This window comes from Harpia harpyja, chromosome Z (genome assembly GCF_026419915.1).
Source record: "Harpia harpyja isolate bHarHar1 chromosome Z, bHarHar1 primary haplotype, whole genome shotgun sequence".
NCBI classification, from domain to species: domain Eukaryota; kingdom Metazoa; phylum Chordata; class Aves; order Accipitriformes; family Accipitridae; genus Harpia; species Harpia harpyja.
The window spans coordinates 24,888,391-24,907,961 of record NC_068969.1 but is presented as its reverse complement, the minus strand read 5'-3'; the positions used below and the strand labels follow the sequence as shown (position 1 = coordinate 24,907,961).

General features: G+C 50.2%; 1 protein-coding gene across 1 annotated transcript in view; it reads left to right on the top strand.

The window, feature by feature from the left end:
- The window catches only part of PLXND1 (plexin D1), an 86,817-nt gene that overhangs the window by 51,396 nt on the left and 15,850 nt on the right, over window positions 1–19,571 (top strand). Inside the window, exons 17-27 of the mRNA XM_052777473.1 lie at window positions 5–95; window positions 278–553; window positions 1,473–1,622; window positions 5,500–5,614; window positions 6,685–6,792; window positions 7,492–7,604; window positions 8,803–8,910; window positions 10,022–10,152; window positions 10,573–10,771; window positions 16,659–16,805; window positions 18,866–19,022. Of these exons, the coding sequence (XP_052633433.1) occupies window positions 5–95; window positions 278–553; window positions 1,473–1,622; window positions 5,500–5,614; window positions 6,685–6,792; window positions 7,492–7,604; window positions 8,803–8,910; window positions 10,022–10,152; window positions 10,573–10,771; window positions 16,659–16,805; window positions 18,866–19,022 (1,595 nt within the window). The remainder of the gene's footprint in view (window positions 1–4; window positions 96–277; window positions 554–1,472; window positions 1,623–5,499; window positions 5,615–6,684; window positions 6,793–7,491; window positions 7,605–8,802; window positions 8,911–10,021; window positions 10,153–10,572; window positions 10,772–16,658; window positions 16,806–18,865; window positions 19,023–19,571) is intronic.

Here is a 19,571-nt window from a genome sequence, read left to right as displayed (position 1 = left end):
AAAGCGGGGGCAGGATCATCACCCTGGAAGGAAGAGGCTTTGAGCTGGTCCAGAACGTGTCCATGGTTGTCCGTGGCATTGGCAGAGAGCAAACGGTGGGTGTCCCTGCTGGGTATCACACAGTAACTGGGAGCAGGGCTGCATGCCTGGTGCCTGAAGACATTCGGGGTGTGAAGCTGAGGCCTTAGCCTGTGCTACAGATTGGGCTGGGAGCAAGGCTGGGTGGGAGCACTCAGGATGTCATGTTTTTGATGTGCATGCTCTCTACTGCTTTCAGAGCTGTAAGGTTCACACCGACACCGTGATCACCTGCCCCTCTCCAGCTGCCTCCAACATCACTGCAGGGAGCAAGCCTGCACCCGTTGATTTCTATCTCAACGGTCGCCTCTATGCAGACGACCGTCCGGCTCTGGATGAGGAGATGTACCCCGAGGAGGCCTTGCACATCAGCAAGTTCAGCCTGGAGTACTATGCCGACCCCCAGTTCTTCACAGCCAAGAAGGAGAAGTGGATCAAGCACCATCCTGGCGAGCCCTTAACTCTGGTTATACATGTAAGAGAGTGGCATTTACAGCTCTGTTTCTTTCAGGGTGTTGCCTGCTCCCCACTGGGAAGCTCTTCAGTCCTAAGTACCAGCACAGTGACTGTCCACAAACACAGGAGAGAGAAGGGGGGTGGATGAGGACAGGAGAGGCAGGAACTGTGCAGGAGCAGCCAGTTCTTGCTCAGCCTGCTGCACCTGCATCTCTGTTCACCAGGAGACACAGCCCAGCCTGAGGATGCCCTTTGAGACATGACGACAGAGAGCTGTGTTTGAAGGATGTAATAGCAAGAAGCTAAATAAAATACTGGACATACGAAAAAGAATGATAATGCACTGGCCTGAAATCAGGCAGGTACTCCAGAAGGTCCTGACAATAGATATTTATTCCTGCAGAAACAGGTCATGCATCCTTCTCTTTTGGCTACTGAATTCAGCTCAGTTGACAAGGAAGTCAGGGTACAGCAATTGAGTGGCTTGGACAATGTGCAACAGTAATTCAAAGGCCATTGTTCACTGCAGGATATCCTCACTGGTTGCAACGTGCTTCAGAAACACACTCCCCCTTTCTCAGGCTCTGCAGACGCATCCCCTGGCTATCCCCTCTTGTACATCCTTCCCCCCTCCCAGGTGGGGGCTTAGAGCCTTATCTGCGGTGCACAGCCAGGGCAGATCAAAAGCAGCTTTTTCCAGGTTCCATGAGGGGCTTGCTCATCCCATGCCCCATGCTGAGTGAGGAATGGGAAACAGGAAAATGGGGAATGGCCCAGTTCTGGGTTTCCTGTGGAGTGCTGGAAAAATGTCCTTGGTGAGGGAGAGTCCTCCCAGGTCTGAAAAACAGCAGGGAATATGGAAAGTAAAGCAGGAAAATCTGTTGCAATTCCGACTGCTACTCTAAAGACTGACATCCTGATTCTATTTTTGTCATTAGAAAGAGCCTGACAGCCTGGGCCTGGAAAGCAATGAGTACCAAGTGAAAATTGGCCTTATCTCGTGCGAGATCCAGATTGTTTCGGACAAAGTCATCCACTGCTCTGTCAACGAGTCGCTGAGCACCTCGGAAAGACAGTTACCGGTGACGGTGAGTTCCAGGAGCCTCCACTCTCCGAGAGCGCAGGGCAGAAGGGATCCCTGTTGCAAACCCTGTGTGCGAAGGAGTCAGCTGTGTGCGCAGGCAGGACCTGCCAGGCACGCTCGCAGGCAGCCTTGGGGAAGGGTGCACAAAGCATGCTGCGCTTGCTGCTGTCCCCAGGGCGGCTCGCTGGCGGGATGCAGGTGTAGTCAGTGCTAAGGCTGCCTTGAGTCACGGAGAGGGGCTGCCACGCTCCGAATCGTGGCACATCGGCAGCTGCCCGCTGAGTTAGCTGTGCTGTAAGCTGGAGGGGGAAGATTTTGTCAGTTCTTGTAAGGCACTGTGAAATCCCAGGCACGTGACTTTTTGTCACTGGCAGTAATTTTCTTTCTGCCCCTGATGAGATACATTGGGGGATTTCCATCCAGTTTTCAGTCAGCTGGCCTCCTCCTGCCAGCAGAAGAGCTACAAGCGGACATGAGAATCCAACCCTTACCAAGCTGCAATAAGCCACTGGAGATGGGTCCCTGTGTGTGACCGGTGAGGGCAAGAGGAGTACGCAGGACTGGAAAGTTTCGTGTTGGTTCCCAGGGGCTGCCATTCTGTCCCTGCAAAGAGTGCAGTGTTCAGGGCTGTTGTTCATCTTTGTGTCTGCAAAATTCACAATATTGTTACTGTCCTTTTTTCCACAGAGGGCTTGACTTAACTGCTCTTCTTGCCCTCAGTTTCTCTCCTGTCATATGCAGCCGATTGCCACGCAGGGATGTGACTATGGCTCTTCATATGTGAAGAGAAAATGCCTCCGTCTCCATGGTCTGAGACCCTGCAGCCCCCCTCCCAGTCCGTGTGTTAAAACAGTGAAAGGGTGGGAGCCAGCAGTGTGGGCAGGGAGGAGGAAGGCTGCAAAGGGAGTTGAGGAGGCTGTGGATTTGCGCTGCCCAGAAGAAAAGCACAAAGATGCACCACCAATTCACTGACAGGGTTGTCCAGTTTACTGGTTACAGTCTGTGGTATATGAAATTCTGTTGTAAACTGGAAACATGGAAATGCAGAAGTAGCAGAATTTCCCAAGTCATTTTAATGGAAATTTTAAATAGGGTAATTTTGGTTTTAGTGAGAACTGAGAAACAGGGAAATCCCTTTGGGGAAGAAAAGGAATTTATGAGTTTGCTAGTCCTGGTTTGACATAAAACATTCAGGGCAATGCCCTAGTAGGTCCCTAGGAAGCAGGAGAATGATACCCAGCCCTAAAGTATCACATAGCTGTTAAGAGTGTACCAGCAGTGAGAGTGCAGCTAAATAATCAACTTGTATTCACATCTGTGCACGCTTATTAAACCTTCATATGTGGTTTGAGTTATCGCCTGCTGGCCATTTCATAGGCAACAGCTGCCTTTATAACATACTTGTACTAGCTTTGATAACATGGGGCCAGACTTGCGCAGTGGTCCCTACCTGATTTTCATCAAGGACAGCTATTGTGGGCTGCAGAAGCCTTGCCTGCTGATGCAAATTCTCTCTTCTGGCAAGCTGAGCTGCCTGTTGTTGTGACTGCCCAGTTTGTTCTTGTTTAGATGGTAGAGCTCACATCTGCAGTGATCAGAGCACAGCAAACCAGCCCTTTAGAACGTGTCCCACTGTTGATCTCAATTCTGACCATGATTTTGGGTATGCCTATTCTGTGAATGTGTTCTTGGGCCAGGTCCATGTTAGCAAATCGCACAGGGCAGCAGCAGCTGTCTGTAGAGAGAAGGAGCCAGTGATGAAAATGGGGCTCCTGAGCCTCCCTGTGTTTTGGTGGTCACTTTCGAGTAGCTCTTTTGGGAGTGCCTTAGGTGAGCTGGAGCTTGATTTTAGTCTAGTTTAGTCCCAAGGGGATCCCGTTCACGCCCTGGGAGGCTGCAAGACAGCTCCATCCCATGAGCCGGAGCATGGTTCCCAGTGGCCCTGTGCCCCAGGAGTCCTGCCCAGCCCTGACAGCTCTTCCCAGGAGCCGGGTGTCCTCCGGCCCTGGCCCCTTCTGCTTGCCCCCCGCATGCTGGTGACAGGAAATGTTGCCATTTAACCTGCAGCCTAATTAGAAAAAATTGTATCGAGTAGACCTGTCCAAATACACAAGAGAAGCTTGCCGAGGCCTTCAAACCCATTTTTGTTCATGACCAAACTGTTTAAACACTGGATTAAACAGCAAGTGTGGGATTTCTCCTCTGGCAAATGCAAAAGGTTGAGCTGGTGGGGAAAAAAGACTCAAAACACATCGAGGACTTGCCTCATTGCAGCATTTCAGACGAAAGAGGTGAAAATCTTGAGACTCGGCAGGGTACCGTGCAGACTGTCAAACGAACCTCCACAAATGCTTGCGTGGCACTCAGGGCTCCCCATCCAGCGCCTTGGCTCCCAGCCAGTGTGCACCAGCGAGGAGACCGAGGCTCTTAGTGCTGGACGCTGCCCGGAGGCACCACCCCAGAAACCGCCAGCACCAGAGTCTGTCTGAGGGCTGGTACAAGGGCACATTGGGGCTTGGAGCCGCAGGAGTCTGGCCGTGTGGTCCAGCACTGATGGTCGGAGGCGCTGAAGGTTCCCCTGACCCCCTGATGGCAGCCGGCATTGCCCGCAGCAGGGCAGTCCTTCCTTTCTCGCCTGTGGAGGGAGCAGTGCAGGGGCAGACCTCCAGGATTGTCTGGATGCCTTTAGCTGGCAGCATCAATGCCCTCACCAGCACTCCCAAGAGTAAGGGCTTGGATTTCCTGGTGGGCACGGAGCTGTGCGCTACACGGTGTTTGATGCATGGACGTGGTGGGAAGGCCCTGCTTGTCGCACTACTTTGGCCCAGCTCCTGAGAGCTGACTGTAATTTAACCACAGTGCGGACTTTCCCCAGAGGTGCTCCGTGACACAGATGTAATCATAAGATTATTCCATCTCTTCCCTACCTCATTTCAGTTTTTTTGCTCAAGTTTCTCTCACTCCTCATTCCTTGAGAGAAGTGAAACTTGCATTTCCAGAAGCAAAGACTAGTGTGGTCATGAGTTTTCCTTATCAGATGATGCTGTTGAACCCTTTCATCCCAGGGCCCTAGAGAGCCGTTTATAAACAGCGCCGAGTAGACTCGCCAGCCTGCCTGTGATGTGTGTTGGCCTCTTCCCTTCTGGTGATCAGGAGACCAAAGGACTGAGCTCAAGTGGTTTGTGCTTGGTGTCACAAGAAGTACAGGTTGGGAGCAGAGCCAGCACCTCCTGACACCCAGTCCAGTGCTTTAGTCTCAAGCTCATTATTCCTCTCTGGTCTCATTATTATTTATTTTTATTCCCTTACTGTATTTCAAAAACTTCAAAGTTTCTTTACCCTCCTTCTCCTGAGTGGCAGCAGGTCTTATTTTGAAGGAGAAAGGAGAGTGTAGCTGGAATTCAAAGGCCATTCAAAGGCATAACAAAGTCGGATGATTAGTGGAAGTGGTTTTCTAGTAAAAGTAGTACAGACAGTACTATATGGTATGGTGAACTCTCTAGGAAAGGGTTGTCTTGTTCTCTGGGGTGGGTACAGTGGGGCCGTGACGTGGGCTGGAGCCTGCAGCTGTGCCACTGAAGCCCTATGGTGGTCCTAGGATGGGCACCACTACGGTACCACAGCCTGCTGTGAGCCAGCCTCAGCGTTCCACCAGAGCATGCAGGAAGGGAATTGGGCTCTTTCGAGACACACAAAGTCCCTGACATCCACCAGTGAAAGGCACAGCCTAGCCTCCCTGCAAAGCCTGGTGGGCTGAGCCAGAGCAGTCAGTACATCCCTGGGCGAAGGTCTGCTGAGCACTGCCCCGTAGTCCCTCCTTGCTCGACCTCTAAGCCGCTTGGCAACATGCTGCTCAGCTCCTGCTTTTCCTCCCTCCCTAGATCCAAGTTGGAAAGTTCAACTACACAATTGCGATGCTGCACCTTGGAGGAGGAGAGACCGCAATCATCGTCTCCATCGTCATCTGCAGCATCTTGCTGGTCCTGTCTGTTGTAGGTAAGGGAACAGAATGATGAGTTTCCAGGCTGTGCTGAGGTTTTTTCTTATTGCATGTGGAGGGGTGAAGATGACTTACTCACATGTTAGGAAACCTCTGCAGGCTGCAGTTGTGCAATATCTGAAACTGGTCTGGGTGCATCAAGTAGCCACTCTTTGTACAGGACCAAGCCAGTACCCAAGATCAAAGCTTCCTGCAGCATGGGGTGTTTGCTGGCTGAATTCATAGTTCAACTCTGTTACTTGAGCCTGTGATATTTATAAACTTACCCTTTTCCCCCAAACACTTAGTAGCCACTATAATACAAAATAAAGAAGGGTGTGAGAAATTGGTCTTGGACTCATACTGACTTGAACAGGGCTCACTCACGGGCATGACTGTCCCAGACCGTCCCAGAGGTCTACCTAGCCCAAGGTCCTGTCATCAGTAACAGCCAGTGACCGGCACCTGGCAAAGAGTATGAAGAACAGAGTAAGCATCCTTAGCTGCAGATTTGGAGCAGACACAACAGTTTGCTAACCTCAATGGAAGCTGTGCAACACACCTGTGTCCTCTGGCTAGGGTATCTTCTCGTCGCATGCCCAGAATGACTGTGCAGCAAGAAACCTGTCAGTTCACAGCAAATGAGTTGTTTCTAATAGGGATTTAATTTATTTTTAATAAAGGTTATAACGCACACTATTTATTAAATGCACCACCTGTCATTAGAAACATATTTCTGGAGGCATGGGAAGACTGTCAGACATGAACACTGTAATACAGGTGGTAAACATCTTAAAATCTGTATTCATTAATCAGCTGGAATACATTAATACACAGTTAAGTTGAATATAGACAGCACAGACCTAAATTGAAGATGACAGTTACAGCATGATCATTAAATTCCAGCTGGTTTTACTTATTTACAGATAATTGACAACCGCCTGATCAGATACCAGTCTTGTTGTAGGTGTTAAACCAACACTGAATTTAGCTTTCTGCACCCGTGTCAGCAGAGGACTGCTCTGATCCCAGCTGCAGCTGCTCCTAAGACCTAGTCCAAAAGGCTTGTTCCCTTCCTCTTTTCCAGCTCTCTTTGTGTTTTGCACAAAGAGCCGCAGAGCGGAGCGCTACTGGCAGAAAACCCTGCTCCAGATGGAGGAGATGGAGTCGCAGATCCGAGAGGAAATCCGCAAAGGTAAGTCACCATGCTGGGCACCGAGGAGGAGCCAGGACTGGGAGGGAGATGCCAGAATAGCAGGATTGAAGCCATTCACCACCTACTCTGTAGAAGTTTATAGAATTATTTATAGGAGAATTTCTGTCATCGCCTTTGAGCTTTGGCAGGGTTTGTGAATGAGGCTCAGTGGCTGGAAGTGTGGCTCTGCTGCTGTCTTGCTGCCTGACTTGGGCAAGCCACGGACCTTCAGTGTCACTGGTTTCCCTGTCTCGGGGTTAATGGCCCTTGGCTGTGTCAGAGGGTTGCTTGAAGGCTACACTAATCTTTAGCGTGCTTTACGATTGGGTGCAACAAAAATTGCAGCATGGTCCTGCTAGAGCAATGGGAGAAGCAATCTAAGCGTCTGCATCTGATGTCCCTGCAGTATGTGACTGCAGCGTAGGCTGAGGTCGTCCTGCGGAACCAGAGTGAGGGCTGATCTTCTGGAGGCAGGGAAATGTTCTCTCCATCAGTGCCGCGGGATGTGATGTATACTGCCGACGATTAAACCCTGATGGTAATCTGCTGCTCCTGGAGAAAACCCTGCTTCAGCTCACTCGAGGGAAAGGCTTGAGGAGGCAGAGATGAGACATGCCACGTTTTTCAGTGCCAGCTTGCTTACTGTCTCAGCTGGTAGAGTATTGGAACTCTTACTGTCTGCGGGTCTCTTTGTGTAAGGTTTTGCGGAACTGCAGACAGACATGACAGACCTGACCAAGGAGTTAAACCGCAGCCAGGGGATCCCATTCCTGGAGTACAAGCACTTTGTCACCCGGACATTCTTCCCCAAAGTAAGGCGATACTGCGTTTCACCGGCACCTAATCACTCCCAGGTCCTTCCTAACCAGATCGGGGCCCTGCTTTCCCTCTGCTAAAGGGTTATTACAGTGTAACAAAATCATTCCACTGTTATATATTTACTTGTCACATATTTCAGCCTCAATTATCGTCAAAAGTGGAGCCGCAGCTCCTGGGGTGTGAAGTGAGGTTGGGATTGCTTGCACACGAGAGGAGCCCGGCGGCAGCACTGTCCTGCTCTGGCTCGCCCGTTTGATGCCGTTGGACACCCTCTTCCAAAAGCGGTCTCTCACATGAGCAGAAAGTGCTGGGGGCTCCCCCTTCTCCCCAGGGGCTCCAATGTCACCCCACTCTGCTTGGCAGAGGCTGAGGCTGAAGGGTGGCTGAGGGGCGTTTCTGCTGTCGGTGTTCAGGGAGAGGGGGCTTTTTGTTCCATGCAGCGTGCCACCGAGCATTCCCAGCTGCTCTGCTGGTCCTCAGGAGCCTGTTAGATGTCTCTCTTTCCCCCTTTCTCTCCTCTCTCTCAAAGGCTGGGTGCATGGTGCTCCCGGTCCTTCTCCTGGGCCGCACCAGACACACCGGTGCCGTAATTCCCATCACCGGCTGCTTCGTTGTGTCGCTGTGTGCCCTTAACAGTGGCTGTATTTCACCCCTGAGGTAGTTGCATTTCAGTGGTGAGGAGTGAGATGATGATTTATGACCGCAGAGTGTTTCATTAGTAGCTATTACTCAGGTTTTTAAGTTATCCAATCTCTATATATCTGCACACTAGAGTCTTTAAGATTCAGGCTGCTATATGAATGTTAGAGATTTAAACATTTTTCCCATCTGTTTCAAAAGTTACATATGTTAAAACACCCAGTACTCCTCTATTTTGACTTAGCCTTCAATAATGCTTTCTCTTCTGGGATTTTTCTAGCTGTCAAATTAGTCTATTTGCAGTCTCCCTACCCTAACAGCCTGTGTCTGCACAGACATCTGCCTCCCCCCATTCTTGTGGTGTTTGCTCATTCAAGAGGCTCTTGCAAAGTGTCTAAAGGCTTCGTAAACCATACCAGTGCATTTCTTCATAATGGGTGGTCTTCAGTCCCGATGACATGTCTCTCCATCTCATTCCCTTGTCATGCACGGCAATGAGAAGGTCCTCAGCCATGTGCAGCTGCCCTCCCCTAACACTGTGCTTGGTTGCAGTGTTCCTCACTCTACGAGGAGTGCTACATCCTGCCGTCCCAGCAGCTCAGCTCCCAGGTGGGCTCCCAGGTCCAGGAAACTCATCCACTCCTGGTGGGGGAATGGAAAGTGAGTAACCCACTAACAAAAGAAATGCTTTTGAGTGGTTGTTAACCATGCTCGCGTGTGCTGACAATGCCATGAGTTTTCTTGTGGTGTGTGGGGGATGCTTGATCACTGAAAACAATTAACACATACCAGCGTCAGATCAGCTTTGGCTGACTGGAGAAGGCAGATCTGTGGCTCTGCTCTCACATGAAGGAGCATTGTCCTGAGATCCTCCCTGGCTCCACTGTGGGCTTTTCTTCCTGGGTGTATCGTATTGTATGTCACTTCAGTCCCATACGCAGTTCATGATAAATTAGATCCCTCCTAAGCAGGGACTTGGTAAAAGCTGTGGTTGTCCCAGAGCTGGGTTTCATGTGGACAAGCAGTAGGAATTGAAGAATCAGAGAGTCGCTTAGGTTGGAAGGGAGATCTGCTTAAAGCGGCTCCAGCTAGATGAGGTTGCTGAGGACTTTGTCCAGCTGTATCAGATATCTTCAAGGATGGAAATCCCACAGCCTCTTGGGGCCCCGTTCCAGTGTCCAACCACCTTAAAGGTGAAAACTTCCTTCCTTATATTTAATCAGTGTCCCATGCTCTATCTGGTGTCCCTTCCCTCTCGTCCTAGCACTGTGCCGGCAGAGAAGAGCCTGGCGCTGTCTTCTCTGCCCTCCCACAGGGCAGCTGAAGACTGCAGTAAGATCTCCACTTACCACTTCTTCTTAATGCTGACCAAACCCAGCCCTCTCCACCTCTCCTCATATGCCCACTGATTGTTTTGGCAGCCCTCAGCTGCACTTGCTCCAGTTTGCCAACATCCGTCTTGTAGCGGGGATAGCAGGGATCCCAAAGCTGGCCACAGTACTCCAGGTGGCCTCACAAGTGCTAAACAGAGAGGAATGGCCAGTGCCACTGCCCTGCTGGCCGAGCTGCTTCTGATACAGCTGCATATCACCCGCAGTCGTGCCCGCGCCAGGAGAGCGTGCTGCTGACTGGTATCAAGCAGAGAGAGTAAGGGGTCTTCAGCTCAGTACCTCCACATTCAGCAGGGACATCCTTGCAGTCAGAAGGATAAAAGCTGGAGGAAAACAACAAGCAGTGTTTTTCTCACTCTGCTTTCTAAATTTTTCTTTAGATCCCTGAAAACTGCAGACCCAATATGGAAGAAGGAATCTCGCTGTTCTCCACCTTACTAAACAACAAGCACTTTCTCATCGTGTTTGTCCATGCTCTCGAGCAACAGAAGGACTTTGCTGTTAGAGACAGGTATGAGCTTCATAACCAAAGACCTGGTAGCTGGAGGAGACTGACTTATTCCTAACCTGTAAGCAATGCAGCCCATATCGGGAGCCATGCATTTCAGTTGAAGGTTGAGTTACACTTGCCTCCCACTTTTCTATTAGAAATGGATGGCCATAAACCTCCATTATCCTGAAGAGCACCAAAAGGTATGAGTGACTTGCTCCTGAGTGTTTGTGTCCCTGAACACTTGGTTTACCTGTAAGAGGGTGCAAGCTGACCCAAGGTCCTGCAGCACTGAAAGAGGGTTTGAAGTTTTAACACCATTGAGAAGGCTCATGAAAATTGTCTGAAATACTGCCTTTGTGTTTTGGGTTTTTTTGATGCCAGTTGGCAGTTTAGTCTTGTTGGATTGGTGCTTGAGTCATACACAATTCTGTGTTTCAGATGTAACCTGGCCTCCCTGCTTACTATTGCGTTGCATGGGAAACTGGAGTATTACACCAGCATCATGAAGGACCTCTTGGTGGATCTAATAGATGCTTCAGCTTCCAAAAACCCCAAGCTGATGCTGAGGAGAACAGAATCCGTGGTGGAGAAGATGCTCACCAACTGGATGTCCATCTGCATGTACAGCTATCTCAGAGTAAGAGAACCAGATCACTGCTGTTGTGGGTACGAGTTCAGCACTGTGTGCAGCGGTCGTGAGGGATGCGTGGGACAGCTGAGGACCTAAATACCTGCCAGCATTGCCACTTGAATGGTCACTAATGGTTGACAAACTCCAGTGTATTGAAAGGTTCAAGAGTGGAAAAGCAACCTTAAATTCAATTGCTTCTCCACTTCTGCCTGGGGATTTGGTGAGCTCAGACTTCGTGGCAGGCCTTTCCTAACGCCAGAGCACAAACTAACGTTTTCACCATGCTTGAGAAGAGAGCCATAGGGGAGTTGAAAAATAACCAGAATGGCTTGAGGTTTTGGAAACCGTTCCAGTTAATTGTTGTTTTCTCTGACCAGCTCGCGCAGCCATACTCATGGTCACCAGCCAGTTCAGCATTGTCTGTCTTGAGCACGAGAGCCCCGGCTGTCAGGAGGGATGGTGGCACTGGGGCAGTGGGCTGCTCCGTGTCGGTGCTCATTGGTATGTGGGGCTTCTCACGCAGGAGGCGTCCTCGTGGTTCCACAATGGCCAGACAGATCTTAGCAGGAGAGGTGGGATGTCTGTCCCAGAAGCCTGACTGTCTTCCAATGGTAACGAAAAGGAATATATTTGGCATCTCAGAGCACATCAGCAGTCCATCTGCTCAGTGCTTTATCTCCAACGTTTGCCAGTTCTGCTTGGAATTTCCCAGAAGAATTGAGCAATAACTTAATTGATTCCATGGCAGTTAATTGGAGGACACCCCATTATACCCGCAGGGGAAAGCCTTGAAAAAGCCTTTGAAAAATCTCTTCTCCCAAAGTGTTTGCTATAGCCACAGAAGCAATACTGTATTGTCCTCATACATATCATAATGTCTTCTGATCCCAGCCGATGATCACTTTTTGTCCTAAAGCCTGTGGTTTTGTAGTTCATAATCTTTCATTTTAGCTCACATAATTAGCCAGTATAATGAAATAAAAGTTACAGGACTGAATGAGGATGGCTGTGCCAATGCAGCATGGCTATCCAGCCTGTAAGAGCAGAAAAGAGTGAATTAGTGAATTTTTTTTTAATCTTCAGGTTTTGTGCCTGTAGTTAAACCATTGGAGAAAAAAAAAGTGCTGATCTCTCCTTTTGGAGAGTGGAGACCACATGTGAGGCATCTGATCCAACTCCAGTTTGTGCTAAAAATGGACATTGTGCAAGAAGGCTTTCTCAGGGGAAGGGGGAAAAAAAAAAAAAAAGAGGAAAGAAAGTCGAGTCTTATCACGTGGACCTGAAGACTTAGGCACGTTACATAGCTAATTAATGGCAAGGAGCTCCCGAGTGCCGGCACACTGCCCTTTCCTGGGGCGCCTGGCGGGGAGGTGCCCATGACCACAGGCTTGTCCACGGTCTGCAGTGGGGCCAGTGGCCATCCCTGCAGCCGTGGCAGTGCTGGTGCCAGCTGTGAGCGGGCTTTCCCGTGCTCTGCAGCCCTGGCCCACCCCGCAGAGGGAGGAGGAAGGACAGGGTACGGACGGGAGCAGGTCTGCGGGGTGGCGATGGCCCTTTGCAGAGCTGACAGGCCACCAGCTGAACCTGCATTTCCATTCGCCTGCGGGTGGGTCCTCAGCAGGGACTAACATTGCGCGCTGGGTTTGCAGTCCCCTCCTTGCTTCACGTGCTCAGCCTGAAGCCATGGCAGTGGAAACCATCGCAGCACTTTCTACCGCAGCCTATTTCCCATTTCTGAAAAGCAAACGGTTTCCATACTAGAGTGCAATAAAGAGTTGATTTCCAAGAGACTTTCACATCACATGTGCTCCACAGTGAGGGCGGGGGACGTGATCAGAGGAGAAACCATGCTGACTGCTGAAATATGGAGGAGGAAGAGAATTGATGAGACAGAAATGTGCAGAGAGGCCCTTTGGCTGTCCCAGGTGGACACGAGCTCAGCTGTGCAAAGGGATGGGGGGTCTCGGTCCGGATCAGCAGAGCTGGGACCTTTCCCTGCCGTGCAAATGAGCACGGAGCCACTGCAGTCAGACAGACGGCATCTCCTTACACGCGGGCTGATTTCAGCTGAGGGCTGTGATTTAAATACTAGCGATAGTCAAACACCTCCCAAGTGCCTTGCGTTCCTCTGGATCAAACTCTGTTGCCTTCAGAGAGGCATTTCTTGGTTAAAAAAAAAGGCTGCCCGCCTGCCTGTAGCACTGGTCTGTCAGACGTGTGACAATGGGTCTGGTTTTCATTCCTGAATTATCCCCATTAATCACAACGTCTATTTGAAACAGCTGCTGCAAAGGTCCCTGCCATTGTGCAGTGGAAAAATTCCAAGTGCTTGTATTTTCCCTTGTAAGTCAACGCTACATGCTCGAAACATTTGTTTCGTATTAATGCTCTGCCTAACAGTCCGTCCATTTGTGTTTTGGGGGAAAATGATTTGAAGGAGCTGTCTTCAACTGGGAAGAGTTGCAGGCCACAGTTACTAGTGGTCTGAACATGTGGAGGGCACCTGAAGGCAATGGAGTCACCACTTCGACGGGGAGGTTTGGCTCGGTGCGTGCAGGAGATATGATGATAGAACCAGCAGGAGGCTTGCTGCTTGGGACTGGATTCAGATGAATTTTGCAGCATTTGCACAATCGATGCAGACCTCTGTTTCTGCAGAACTGAGTGAGAATCCTAGATAAAATGCTCCATGCCTCTTCTTTCTGCTACAGCTTTGGTGGAAAATCCTGGGGAAAAAAGCCTTTCCCATGAGATACCGTGGTACCATTGTGCCTGGGTCCTAACAGGATCGGGGGACCCAGAGTTAAAGGAAAATTAAGGTCTTGGAATTCAGCTTTTAGGTCTGGGTCCAAGCTTCCCAAAGTTTTGCATGTGGGATGGAGCTGAGGTTTGGTTCTTCACAGAATGCATATAGATAATCGTCCCAAAATTAGCAAGCACTTGGGATAAGCAGCTGTTTTCTGTGCTTTTCCCACCCCAGCCTCACCAAGACATTTTGGAAATGGCTGTAACGTGTTCCTGGGAGGACATCTCTAATGACTTGTCAGCCTTGTTAATAGGGCAGCAACATGTGAATCCAGTCTGTGCTCTAAACCTTTTTTTTTCCCAAGCATATAAAAACCAAGCCCTCCCACGCTCATCGTGCGTGAAACAGTTCAAGTAATGCCAGCCTGAACTGTGCTTTCCATTACTGCAAAGTTATTTCAGTGCCCTGGGTAGCTTTAAGAGCCCGTAACAGTTCAGTCAAAAATGAAAATGAAGTCTCATTAAAATACATTCACAATAGGAGGAAAAAAGGCCCCAGACTGTGTTTTTTTTAAGTATTTTTTTGTCCTGAATCAGCACTGATCTCTTCTAGTTAAACTTCCTTTCTCCCAACTAGCCAAGTCCAAAGACAGTTTTGATTCATTTCCAGATGAGTTTTCCGAACAATGCTTGAGGTTTCCAAGTTTGCCATTTTATCTCTAGTCCCTGCCTGCCAGCCCTTCTTTCCCCTCTTTGAAATTTGCTGTCTGATTAGCACTTTTGCAGATTTCCATAATGTCCCACAGTTCCTGAGCCTGAAAGCCAAAAAGCCAAACAGAAATAGTATCTCGCCGGCGGAGTGCTGTCGTTATTTCCCATGCAGCCAGTCCTGGGGCTGATCCTGCTCCTGCACACTGTGGCGGGTCTGAAATGCCCACTCCTCCGCTTCCCCAGGCTGCCCCTTCCAGTGCAGCTTTACATGTGCGGGGAGGTGCCACATGGCCAGCCCCAACCCGTGCAGCTTGTGCTGGTTTCAAGCCGTAAAGAGCTCCTGTATCAGCAGGACTGGCACTTTTAAAATATTTTTGGAGGCAGCTGCATAGCCGTTGGCAGCCCCCTCACATCTCTCTGCGGCCAGAGCTGCGGCCGGGGCCAGAGCTTCCCACGGGGCGGACGGGGCAGGCTCCAAAACCCGGCGCTGAACTTATCCTTGGGTTCATCCTTGCCGTGTGTTCACACACATGCACCATACAGAGTTCCTGTTCGTAGCAAGGCTGTCCTCAGGATCTGTCAGCACTTCTTGTGTAGGGTCAGCTTGGCAGTGCTCCATGGTTCACATTATGGGGAAGGCAGGTCCTGCAGCCTGGGGATGTCTCTGTGTCGGTGTCATCCCCTTGCTTGTTATCTCGTGCTCTCGTCATTCTCTCAGAAGCTAACTCTTCTTTCTGTCTTCTGACACTTTCTCCGCTCTGTTCGCGATCCTCGACTTCTCCACATCCCCACGACTTCACGTCTTTGCTTTCTGGAAGCCGTGCCTTCCTCCAATTCCAGCACTGGCAGCTCTGCTGCCGATCCTGTTTTATGCTGCGTGCTCAGAAGGAGCGTTGCAGGAAGTCATTAAACCCCGGCAGAAGGCCCAAGGAGCTTCCCTGTGTTCATAAAAAAAGTTGCCCTCAGAAAATAAAGTGGGTGCACCATTGGCACAGATGGTGCGTGCCCACCTACGGCCCGGCTGTAGTGTCTTATCGTCAACTGCGCTGAATGCAGCCAAATCAAAATTGACATCAAACTAATTGCTTTAGCAATTATAGGGCAATTAGAATAAAAGAATCACCAAGTCTTAATTAAGAAGCAGATTGAACAGGATTTAGCAGCTCCTAGCTGAGAAATATCAAAATCATTCGATATCTGTTGTCTTGACTAGGATTTCAGATGGCAGGAGTGTTTGTGCGGGGTGTGTGTGATACTGAGAAAGTACATAAATGTGCAATAATTTGCACTTGCCTCATTGGAAGGAAATTGCACATGAACATTAGGGAGAACGGGACGTACTCCAGTACTGAAAAGTTTCTTAAGAAAATAGCTTATGTTTTACTTGCACATCAGCGTAGCAGACAGCAGAGGATCAGAAATCTGGCATTAAACCATGTAGCTGAACCACATCACAAATAGCTGGTCCCTGTTATGTTTTTTGTTTTTATTGCAGCAGTGTCACAATTCACCTCTTTCCTGTAAGACGAAGTTTGATGAATGTAAGGAGTTAAATGGTGTGTTTGCTTGCTGTTGCATGGGAACAGCTTGTTGACCCTGATCCTTTCTGTTTTGCTGTGATCAGGGCTCTGCTGTGGTATGAGAAGTATGAACACTAGTTCCCAGAGCCACAGGCACACGCAGTGGGCTCGCTTCCATGGATTTCAATGGCAAACCAGGCAGCGCAAAGAGGGGTTCAGCTGATACATGAGAAAGCTGGGCACCCAAATATCTCTGTAGGCCTGGATTTTTGTGCACATCAGCCCCATCCTTGTCCTGCTGAGTGCAGTACATTGTACAGTCTGCACTCTGTCAGATTGCAAGAAACATCTCTGTACTGGAGTATGCCAGATTCTCCCTGAAGTTCGTGTGTAATTTCACATGTAAATTAATGCACATTTGTATTTTGCTGAGCATCGTGCATGCATGTACCCACTCAGCACAGCTACACATATGCCCCTACCTTCTGAGCGGTACCCGAGCACTCTGCCCGTGAGACAGCAAACGCTGGCACAGCCTGTTGGTGGCAATCCACAGCCCTACAGTACTTGCTGTAGAACTTGGATGGGATACGTTGATGCTGACAAGCACAGTTCAGCCTCCCCGAAAATCACCTGCAGCTGTTGTTGGCTGTTATGTCCTCTTCCCTGTCTGCGCTGTCGTGTTGCCACAAGTCTGAAAACTTGTGAGCAGCCTCAGAGACATGCTGGTGGGAGTTGGGGGGCGATGGCACTGAGTACCCACCGGGGGTTCGCAGCACCTGGGGTGGACCAGTCCTGCTCCCTGATGTATGGAGGCACCTTCAGTGTCCATGGAGAGCCTGTCCCTGCCACACTGCTGGAAGGAGTTACCACCACCAGGTCCAGTTTGGTTACTTGGTTTTCTTTCCTTTCCCCAGGAGACGGTGGGAGAGCCCTTCTTCCTGTTGATCTGTGCGATCAAACAGCAGATTAACAAAGGGTCCATCGACGCCATTACGGGGAAAGCCAGGTATACCCTCAACGAGGAGTGGCTCCTGAGGGAGAACATCGAGGCAAAGCCAAGGGTGAGTACCTACACCCCAGGGGTCTGACGGGTATGTACCCCAGCAGGGTAGTTGTGCAAGAGGCTGATTTGGTACACATGCAGGTGCGATAACGACATAAATTGTACACCTGCGCAGGCACCTTGCTGCTGCCTAAGCTCACGACTACAGAACAAGGCTCACAATGACTGTTTGTTTTCACATCTGTCCCTTGGTGGGTCACCTAAGTAGCTCAGATTAGGAGTAGAGGGCGGTAAGAAAATTTTTTCTGCCATATTCAGAGAGTTAAACCAACAGGTTTACTATTCACGGCAAAAGAGCGTCTTCACTAGCAGTGGGAAGGTGCTGGCTGTAAACCTGAGTCCCAGGGTGAGGGCTTTGCCCAGGCTGTTACAGGAGTGGTGCTGAAAAGCGGTTCTGCAAAATGCCTCCTGTGGGAACAGGACTGACACGGGCTGTGCATGTGAAGGCCTCAGTTCCTTCCAGTGCCTGATGCAGAATTCAGCAGATGCCTTTCCAGAGGCTGGGTCAAATCCTGCTTTCAATTACCTGGCATAAATCTGGTGCAACTTCACTGAAGTCAGTAGGTTACCCCAGATGTGCATCACCGTAACTCAGAGCAGGTTCGAGCTCCACATCCTCTGCAGATTCCTGTTACCAATTGACCTGTAAATTTACAGTGCAGACCAAGAGGGGTTAGCAGCAGGGCGCAAAGTATTAGCTTTCTTGGGAGAAATGGTAACTTTGTAAGTCTGAGCAGGGGAAGCGTGGCTGCTTCCTACTTTGCAAGAAGAGAAAGAAAAGTATGAACAGGGTATGTTGGAGGAAGGAGAGCAACTGCAGGGTTAGTGCTAACTAACTGGGAATCCCCCACATTGCTGGTAACTGAACCTCTGCTTCAAAAAACGCCTGCATAGTATACAATGTGAAATAACATCTTCATTTAATGCTGTGGAGAAAATTGGACTTCACCTGTGCGTTCACAATGTTCATAGTCAAGGATGCTGACTCTGTATCCTGATATACTGAAAAGCAGTGTTCATAAAGGAACCTCTAGGCTGTGAAAATCCCAGCCATAACTCTCAGGTGTACCAAAAGTGGCCTCCTAAGAGGCAGCTGTGCTTATGCACAAGCAATGCTCCTGGCATCTGCAGCTTGCCAGCCAGGCAGTGAGATGGCTTCAGGGTTGCATTCACCACTAAATGAAGGCGCAGCGTTGCCCTCAGGTTCGGCCGTACCTCGAGCAGAGGACACAAGCAGAGGCAGAGCTGAGGCTGTCCCAGAGTGAAGCCCCTGGGCGGGAGGGAGATGCCACGCTCATAGCGTTTGGGTCTGCACAGCTTGGGAGAGGAGGAGGCACCTGGACTCTGCCTCTCCTCGCTTGACTGGAGTGGCAGCCGCTCCCAAAAGAGGAGAGGATTTTTTACAGGAAGAGAGTCGTTTTCATTGCCCTGCAGCTTTCTGCTGTGACTGTAGCAGTAGCTGTGCATCCCTGAGGTCCAAGCAGGTGTTTGTAGCAGCCTGCAGCCCCTTGCAGCTGCTCATCCCGCTGTTCAGTATGCTCTTGAGCAGGTTATTGGGTGGTGCTGGTGGTGGGCTCCAGCGTTGCAGCAGACACAGCCTGCAGCATGCTTAAAGCTTGTTCAAACAAAGCAGCTTGGCCCATTGTGTCAGGGAGAGGCTGAGCAATGAGCCTTGGCGGTCCCATTAGTCACCAGTTGGAGCCAAAAAGCTGCAGACATGACTGGTTATGGGGGCTGACCTTTCCTCCCACCCCCAAGGTGGTCTCTGCACGTCAGGGCTAAGGCCCATTAGCAAGGCAGCGTGAGAGGAGATTGCAGTGTCACTCCCTGTGTCCTCCTGGCTCCGTCAACAAACAGGGGCCTTCAGCCTCCGGGGGCTATAAATCAGCACCTCTCACTGGTGGTAAAGCCTAGATGTCTGCATTTGTTCAGCCTGATTTCCAGCAGCAGGGGGTCCAGAGCGCATGGGGGAGAGCTGTGCGGGTGCCGCAGGCTCCGTGCATCATTGGGAGCCAGCAGAACTGGGCAGGTCACCCTTAACTTGGCCTCTGCCTGCAGAACCTCAACGTCTCCTTCCAAGGCTGCGGGATGGACTCCCTGAGTGTCAGAGCCATGGACACAGACACGCTCAGCCAAGTAAAGGAGAAGATTCTGGAGGCCTTTTGCAAGAACGTCCCCTACTCCCAGTGGCCAAGGGTGGAAGACGTCGACCTGGGTAAGGACCAGATGCATTGGACCAGCCAGTCCTTAAAACCAGGTGAAACACCTGACGTTGCACAGTAGCTCTTGGTAGCTACAGAGGGCAGTGGCTGAAGCAGCACTGACAAGAGGGCAGACATCAGGGCAGCCTTTTCTTGAGGATGGTCTTCAGGAATGAGTGATGAGACCAGATACTGGTAGGCAGGAATAACTGGGCACATAACTGGAAAGAAGCTTTAGGAAAGCCCAAGTGGAGCAGAGGGATGCTTGGACTTGCACCCTTTAAAGTCTACCGTGTTAACTCTAGAACAGGTACCCTCTAAAACACCCCTGAGCCTGCAGGTGGCTTGTTAATACATGTGTCTCCATAAGCAGCTATAATTGAGCCCATGGACTCCTGTCTGGCCATAGATTCAGATCTGTCATTTGTCTACCCGGTGGCCGACTCCTTCTCCCCAAATTTAAGAAGGATCCAAGCCCAATGCTGGTAAGAGAAACCCACGCTGTCTGTGGTGCCTCCGTGCCACGCAGCATGCCATGGAGATGCACCCTGGCTGGCAGCAGT